The sequence below is a fragment of the Melitaea cinxia genome, chromosome 2, assembly GCF_905220565.1.
Source record: "Melitaea cinxia chromosome 2, ilMelCinx1.1, whole genome shotgun sequence".
Taxonomy (NCBI): domain Eukaryota; kingdom Metazoa; phylum Arthropoda; class Insecta; order Lepidoptera; family Nymphalidae; genus Melitaea; species Melitaea cinxia.
Genome location: NC_059395.1, coordinates 12,274,246 through 12,283,523, shown reverse-complemented (window position 1 = coordinate 12,283,523; position 9,278 = coordinate 12,274,246). Strand labels below are relative to the sequence as shown.

The 9,278-nt window shown below is 32.9% G+C and overlaps 1 protein-coding gene across 1 annotated transcript in view; it reads left to right on the top strand.

The window, feature by feature from the left end:
• The first annotated feature begins 340 nt into the window (after positions 1–340).
• Positions 341–9,278, top strand: part of LOC123665070 — a 27,632-nt gene continuing 18,694 nt past the window's right edge. Inside the window, exons 1-2 of the mRNA XM_045599422.1 lie at positions 341–1,682; positions 8,234–8,441. Of these exons, the coding sequence (XP_045455378.1) occupies positions 876–1,682; positions 8,234–8,441 (1,015 nt within the window). The 5' untranslated portion in view covers positions 341–875. The remainder of the gene's footprint in view (positions 1,683–8,233; positions 8,442–9,278) is intronic.

The window sequence follows — 9,278 nt, the reverse complement described above, 5'->3', positions numbered from 1 at the left end:
TCAATGTTTTAGGTTCTTGATAGGATCTTTTATAACATTTAAGAATTTCATCCAATCAGATTCCATATGAAAGAGTTTGCGTAGCTTATGATTGGTGTACGTAATGTGTACGGGGTTACCAAATAGAAAAATTTACGATGTCGATTTGACAATTAATCTGAATCTGACATGAATGTTATACTTGTAATGGTGTACCATATTTAAAAAAGGTGTTATTAAGCAATACAACATTTTTTTTTAAATTGCGTTGTACACATTTAGAAATAAAACAATAAATAACTAACATATTCTATTTATTTATTTATTTATTTTTATCTTTGTAATAATTATTTGGAATATAAGTACGCCTTAACAAGGATATTGCGTGCTTGTGCTGAACAACCAAGAACAACCTTTGTGACAATGTCTGCATCTGTTGACTAAAATTTGAAACCTAATAAGCTTTTAACAAGGTCAACAGTTTTCATCAACTCGCAGTCGACAAAAATAATTAAGAATCAGTACGTCGTCTGAGAATTGGTGCAATCAATCTCTCTTTATTTTAGATAAAAGTGCTAGTGTTTGCGAAAATGATCTGTACTTTGTTTTTCGCAATCACAACGTTACATGAACATGGATGACCTAAAATACGAATACGTAAAGAAAAAAAGGTGCTTTAAATTGTCTTCAAAAGTGCTTGTTAAAAAATATGATGCAGATCGGTACATCAATTGTGGACAATCAAACATAATAGTACAATTGTTTAATAGCTAGTAAGTGCCTCGGCATCAAAAGTGAAAATGTGATGTGTCAAACCGATTGTTTACTTCACGACGGACAGGTGACGGTGAGCGGATTGTAGAAGTGGTACGTGAGGGCTGCGGGAGGCGGGCGGTATGTCGGGCCGTTCAAGTCCTGTAAACGGCGGCTATGATGCTGCTGAGCCCGCTATGAGGCTCTCTGTCCGCAAGGACCTGTTTCCCGATGTTTGTCAATCCGCGGGTTCTGACTCTGACTCAGAGACAGCGCAAGACGAGTTTGAAAGTGTTTCTTGTGTTAAACTTGAAACAGATTTTGAGCAAAGCATTGATGACATTGCTCATGAAAAGATGCAGGTAGTCAATGGAGCGCTGTCGACCCCGACACGACCTCGCCACAGGAAACATAAACAACACTCCAAACGCCATTCGGACCATTTTACTCTTAACGGTTGTCTACCTAAAGAACGAAAAAAGAAAAAAAATTCTCATAATTCTCCTAAAAGGACGCACACTTCAAATAGTTTAGTGTCTGTGGTGAAAGGTGGTAAAAACTTAAACTTAGTTAGTAGTAGTGAGTGCCAGGAAGATGAAGAAGTTGAGGAAGAAGAAGAGGAAGAAGGTGAAAGTTCAGACGATGAAGTGCTAAAGCGTATTGTGAAGTTACCATTAATTAATTTGCCACGACAGAGTGGTAAACCTTACAGTCATGAACTTAGTCAATTATCAACAAAAAAGAGTAAGTCCAAGGAATCGTCAAAAGAACAAAGGACTCATATAGTGATACCTTGTAGTGGTAAACCTCGTTCTATGTTGGGGCTGTGCAGTTCCCGTAGCAAAAAGAAATCTAAGAAGTCTGATTGTACTCCCACATATCAAAGTCAGATAGTGGACACAAAAACTAAAATAAAGATTAAGATTAGAAGGACAAGCATACAAGAAATGGTAAGTGTTCAATCTTAAAGTTTTAATTATCTTATCAATCCATATGTACATTTCTAGTAAAATAACTTGTCTATATAAAACAATTAGTTAAGTGGATGATAGTTTATGGAAATTATTTTAAATACCTAGATAATCAATAAATGTTTTTGTTAATAATATTAAAATATATAATATAAATTATTAACTCATATAAGAAAAGCCCACCCTTATAGTGACAGATCAATCAAATATAAATCAACAATCTTCAACACCAAATATACCAAATGCCCATTGCAATTAGTGTTTATAGCTCCTTAAATAGCCAAAAATTTATCAATTTCTTTTACTGATGTTTTGAATTTCTGCAAAATGAATATATTTTGTTCAGTCATGAGGATAATCACCCAACATACATAGATAAGCTTGTATTAGATAACTAATTAATTTTAAAATGAATTAATTATAAAATGAAAATATTGCAATATTTTAAATTGTGTTTAAAAACAGCTAAGCATTTTTTTATTTATATTTATTTGTACATTGGTGTAATATTTAACATAAACTCAAGTGTACTTACTCTACACATTGAACTTGAAGATATTATGACTGAGATACTGCTTAGCTAAATTAACTTTGATATTTTGACTTATTACAACATTATTGCTATGCTATCTATGAATAATAGCTATTGACAAATAATTATTTTTTACTGCCTCGGAGACTTAAACACTTAAATAATTGCCTCCAGCACTGGTCATAACATAGAACTTCTTTTGTAAATATAAATTAGGTCCGGTTAGGATCCAGATTAAGAAATAAATAACCTCATGTGTTTAACAATAATAATCCACACGCACACACATACACAGTGACAAAATATTAGTAACAAAATGTGTACAATTCTTAAGCCGTATTGTACTAACCTTAAATCTAGTTATCATATATTAAATTAACTTTTTAATAAGACATCTTTACTCGATCAAATAGGAAGTTAAAGAAACTTTCTTTCCATACACATTTCATTTAAATAACGACTAAGGATATAATAGTTAAATTAACTGACCTTTTTTATCAAGTATAATATAAGGTGTTCGACTGTAATGTACACTCATTTAAGCGTTAAGTCCTGCATGGTGTTATAGATCACATGCACATAAAAAAATCCTAGTTTTTTTATATTTTACTATACGAGCTACCTGGCAAGGCAGTTATGCAAAACAAAACTGTACATTGAATATTTGTACAGTCTTTATCCTTTATGCATATAACCAAATGGAACAATGCTTGGAGCATTGTTCCATTTTCCGCTTTATACTAAATACTGTCAGAATTCTTTGCACAAAATGATCTTAATTGAATGTCTGATTACTGTCACGGAATTTATGTCACATTATTAAGTATATGGGGCACTCCACGCGAAGCGGAAAACTAAACAAAGTGGACTGCTGTGGCTGCTGGTGAAATGAACAAGTTATTAGTCATTAAAGTTATTTTTACTCTAATCGCCAATATTAAGTATTTAAAAGTTATTTCAAAATAAATAGGCTACAAATTATCATGCTATCACCTACGGGGAACGAACAGTGAACCTTTATTTCTTCAACACATCCTGTAACAACGTGTAATCTAACGACGCATATTTGAATGTTGTTGTTATTATGTTAATAAACATGCTATAAACACGCAAAATAGGCACAAAATCGTCGAGTTACGGAAACCAGCCCGTGTTAACCATACCATACCAACCAACCATGCTATAAGCTAGCTTCATACTATAAACAAAGACATTCTGTAGTATATTTAGTATCAGTATTGCACCCGTGCGAAGCCGGGGCGGGTCGCTAGTTCACAATAAAGAGACTATTGTATACCTCACTGAAATGGCTCATGTGGATTAAATCTAGGTAATCATTTATTAAAGTAAGTTTTTAATAAGGCAATTCTATATGATTTAATTGGAAATAATTGTGTTTGCTCGCAAACAAAAAAAAAACCATTTTAATTATATCAACAAGTAATAGAATTCAGGTAGACAAAAAAAATAGTCAAGTAAATATGCGTTATTAAGGATTACTCAAAAAGTAGTCATCGACTCAATCAAATTTAGATGGGACTACAAGACAAGCATCAGCTTTCAATTACAACAAGAATCATCAAAATCGGTACACCCAGTGAAAAGTTATGCATGTGGTATATAATACAACATAGGTGGATGAAAAAATAGTCAAGTAAATACGCATTATTAGATATAAAACGAACAGTTCTTGTCAGATCTCAATTAAATTTAAAAAAGGACCACATAACGTGCACCATCTTGATACAACAAAAAAAAAACATCAAAATCAGTCCACCCAGTCAAAAGCTCTGAGGTAACATACATTAAAAATACAAACGAATTGAGAAGCCCCTTAGTTTTGAATCATCATCATGATTAGTTTTGAAAGTCTTAATAAAATACCATTTCATTTAACATATAGATCAATTAAATAACATATGACAACGCCTCAGTTGCAAAGAGGGGAAGATAATGCTTGTCTTTTCACTTAATTAGACTATCCATATTCACTCAGCTAATAAATAAATAAATAAATAAATAAATAATAAATATCTACACAATTTACTGTATCATTATGGTCAAATATATGAGGGTGTATCTTTCTAACTCAGATCTTGTACTATTTATTACCTTTAACTCAGTCATTAAGTTGCCTTTAGGAAAGGACAACCATGTGTACATATTAGATATAAATATATTCGTAAATTTACGAATATATTTAAAAATTTCCTTCTATAACTTTATAACAATAGTTACATTTAGTAGGAAAATTTTTCTAATTTATTTCTTAATATGAGTATAATACATATATGTAGTTGTAGTACATTATTAGGTCCTTACAAAAAAGGAAGACGTTTTCAATTCGATTGTTTTTTTTTTTATGTTACTTCAGAACTTTGACTGGATGAACCGATTTCGACAAAAAAAAATGTAATCGAAAGGTGATGCGTGTCAATTAGTCCCATGATTTGAGATCTAACAACTACTTTTTGAGTTATATCTAATAATGCGTTTTTACTTGACTATTTTTCCGTCGACCTACATTGTATTATACCGCATAACTTCTTACTAGGTTTACCGATTTTGATGATTTTTAATTTTATTGAAAGCTGATGTTTATCATGTGGTCACATCTAAATTTCATCGAGATCTGTTTACAACTTTTTGAGTAATTTTTGATAACGCGTATTTACATGACTATTTTTTCGTCTACCTACGCAGTACTGTGTGGCTACGGTACTAAAGAATATAGCCACCCCCTCTCTTCCCGTGGGTGTCGTAAGAGGCGACTAAGGGATAACACAGTTCCGCTACCACCTTGGAACATAAAAAGCCGACCGGTAGCGGGATAACCATCTAACTGCTGGCTTTGAAATACACAGGCCGAAGACGAGCAGCAGCGTCTTCGGTGCGACAAAGCCAGTACTGCGGTCACCAACCCGCCTGTCCAGCGTGGTAAATATGGGCAAAACACACGAGTTCACGTTATTTTTGACGTAAACTTGTGGAGGCCTATGTCCAGCAGTGGACTGTATAGGCTGTAATGATGATGATACGTTGTATTACTTGTTTATGTAATTGAAGGCGGTTTTTTTTTTGTATGTTCGAAACATAGAGTCGATTTTTTTTGTACCGTATGTACCATTGCTATCTACGCACTTTTGCCATTGTATGGGTAGTCCATTGATACCTTTACTCTTTCTTACCTTACTATTCGGACGGGAATCAATAAAATGTTTGGAGGCAGTTTGGACTGCCCCATCGGAGTTGAATTTTTTCCCTTGCAAGAAGTTATCCAAATTTAAAAAAAAATGGTAATCTGTTGGAGCAACTTTCAGGGAGTACGATGGATGTCTTAGACATTCCAATTGAAGCTCCTCTAATTTGGTAGCTGTCTGTTGTGCAGTGTGTAGTCTAGCGTTGTCTTGAAGCAGCAGTGGCCTAGAGCGATTGACTAGCCTCGGTTGTTTAGCAGCTAGCTTTTCCATCATGGTTTGCAGTTGCCGACAATAGACATCTGCCGTAATCGTCTGGCCAGATTTAAGAAAATCGTAGTGAACAAAACCGGCACTAGTCCACCAAACGCTGACAAGTAACTTTTTTTGAGTCAATTTTCGCTTGAGGTAAAATATGGCCGGCTCACCAGAGTTCAGCCATTGTAATGAGCGTTTCCCATAATCGTACACTTCGATTTACTTTTCTTCGCATGTAATGATTCCATTTAAAATTCATTCATGATTGTGGCGCGTTTATCGGCTTGCTTCACTCAATCCATGAAGTACCTACCTTTCAAGCTTTTTTACCTTCCCAATTTGCTTCAAGTGGATTAAAACAGATTTATCACTAACACCGCAGCCTACAGCTAACTTGGACGTGGTTTGTTATGGATCCGCTTCCACAATAGCCTTCAATTCTTCATTATCAACTTTGGTCTCCAGCCGTCCACGGGGCTTGTTCTGCAGGTTGAAATTTCCAGAACTAAAACGTTGGAACCAAAAACGCACTGTTTTTTTTTGCGACACCACAACCATACACATCATTAACCCTTCAAGCCGTTTCTGCAGCACTAGTGCCACTGTGGAACTCGTACTCGTAAATAACATTCAAGTTTTCCATTTTGTAAACTGAGTGACGCGAAGATGAAAAACAAATAAATTTGAATTTCGAATTCATAACCAAAGAGGAAATATTTGAGATCAAAGTGGCCAGTACGACAAAATGCCAATTTTATATGTTAGGACCCTAATATATTAAGTCTTCATATATTTAGTGTTTTAGCTAATCAAAAGAGTTAAAAGTCCAATAAAAACTTGTAAATAATTAACAAAGTAATAATCAATATAAAATGTCTATATAAAAAATTAAAGATCTTTCACTCCTGAATAGTTTATAATTTTAAGATACATCTTAAAACTTCTACAATGGCATTGGGTTAAAGGGCACAGACATGTAAAAATTGAAAACCTGTTACAATCAGAGTAGAATGAAGTAAACAGAATAGAATCATGGGACAGGGTAGACAAAATGAATGCGAGTTTATATTTATCTTACTAATCTTTAGTTAACATTGTGTTATTTATATATGTTACAATATACAATGAAAATATTAAAAAAAATCCTAACATTATAATTTTAAAAGCAGTACTTAAAACTTATTAAAATTGTGAAAAAATTATTTTATTTAATCAATCTCTTTTTTTAATTAAACTTTACTTCAGTTTTCAGTTCAGTTAACTCTTATTGGTCCTTTTGTCTTATATGATTACTTAATTGTAATTAATATTGTACATTAATATCAAAATAAAAATATTATATATTATTGTTAAATTGTAGAGTTTACGCCACCAGGACAATTCTGTTAACCTAAGCATTTTCTGGAGACTAAATTAAATCATCTTATTAATATTATAAACGCGAAAGTTTGTATGTATGGATGTATGAATGTTTGTTCCTCTTTCACGCAAAAAGTACCAAATGGATTTTAATGAGAGTTAACAGTACTATTGCTTATACATTAGAATAACACATAGGCTATAATTTTTAAAGAGAGTGTGTGAATTGTCCAAAATATAACGATAATTGTCAAGTAAGTCGGAAAAAATCTGCCATCTGCGAACTATTCTGGCGTACGCTGCAAAAACTGTAGATAATACAATAAAAGTTGATAAAATATTTCTAATGCACATTTGGTAGTAAGAAATTGATTTTTATGTCATAGAACCAATTTTGATGAATTTTGGTATAAAGATTGATATTGAGATAATAAGATACTCGAAGTACTTACTAATCCTGCGCAGACGAAGTCGCGGGTACCAGCTAGTTTTAACTAAAGATATCACAACTTATCTTTTGTTACTGCAGCACATATACTCAGTACGGTATTCTGATTTTCAGTTTTAACTTTTATCTGTCAAGTATCAGAGCAATCAAAGTAAGTTAGTCCACATGAATAAATTATTAAAAAATATATAGAAAATAAACAATATTTTGACTATTTCAACCTCTATTTGATTTACTTTTTTTCTCAGTTTTTCTAGCAAATATAACCTTAATAAAAATAACTTAATGTCATTTGACTCTCAATTAATCATGTTAGTAGTCAACCTATCAGTAAGCAACCTACTTATAGTGGCTAGGATATTCTTTTGGGAACAGGTGCAATAGACATATAGAATTTTTTTAAATAAATTTATAATTTTGTGAATGGGACCCTGTAAGTACTTAATTAACATTTTAGATATTAAAAATTTTATGCTGTAGGCAATTGAAAAACTAAGTATTTTCTATAGCTTTTTCTACATTATTTAATTTATGTATTAAATTAAAATTTACTTGAAAATTAAAATTATTTTATAGAATACAATGACTAAATGAAAATTAAATAATAAAGGATAAAACTCATGCAATTTTCGATAGTTTTTATGTAAGAATTATAATTTATTCAATACTACCACTAAATACTAAGTTTAATGTAATGTAAAAGTTTAATATATGCCCCTTTTGTAAATGTTCACAGCAGGTAGCTCCAACACCAACTTCCATAGCAGATATAGGTCAAAGAAAGTCGAAGAAGAAACGAGCGGCATCACCAGTTTTAAGTTGCAGCTCTGGTGAGGAATATGATCCTACTAGAGACAACTCGGCTGCTATGAGCGTGGCTGCGACGAAACCTCGACAACCCCGATCTAAGGCTAGGAAAGCAAACAATAACTCCAAATCTAAAGGTACATTTCATAGATTAAATTAAGTTAATATTATATTGTATAAATAGCTGTATTGACATTTTTATGACACTTCGGGGCAGTGGTCACAGCAACTGTTAGCGGTCGCGAGCTCGATCCTCGCACATGCAAGTGTTTACGTAAGCTATACCAAGGTGTTTGTCATGGTCTGAATTATTTAAAGTGGAAACTTCTTCTAACTAGCCGAGTTAGGCACTTTTCAGTGGGGTAATATCTTATGGGTTGGCGTCATCGACATGCTTATAGCAGTATTTCTGTAGCTATTAGTGATGTGCTGGATCGTCAAAAATGTATATCCGCGAATACGGATCCGGATACGGATATTTAGTGTCAATATCCGCGGATACGGATACGGATACGGATCTTTATTTGCTCACTCAATCGGTGTCAATTGACTAGACTATATTTTCGTCGATTTACGTTTGTTTTATACCGCATAACATTTCACTGGGTTCACCGATTTTAATAATTCTAGTTTTAATCGAAAGCTGGTGTTTGTCCTATAGTTTCATTTCAATTTTATCGAGATATAATGAGTAATCTTTGATGACGCGTATTTATGTAACGGTGCGTATGCGTCGTTGTCGTCACTTATTTTTTCGTTAACGTTATTAGAAACTACTTCGATTTAAACTATCGTTTAACGTACTGAGTTATATTATTCACTAGATGGCAGTGACAGTTTATTGTTTATAAATAATTTTGATGATTCTTGTTTTAATCGAAAGCTGATGTTTGTCTTGTGGTCCCATTTAAATTTGATTGAGACAATTGGAGTCGCTTTTTTTCGTTTGCGAAAAACAATTATTTACGAATCAG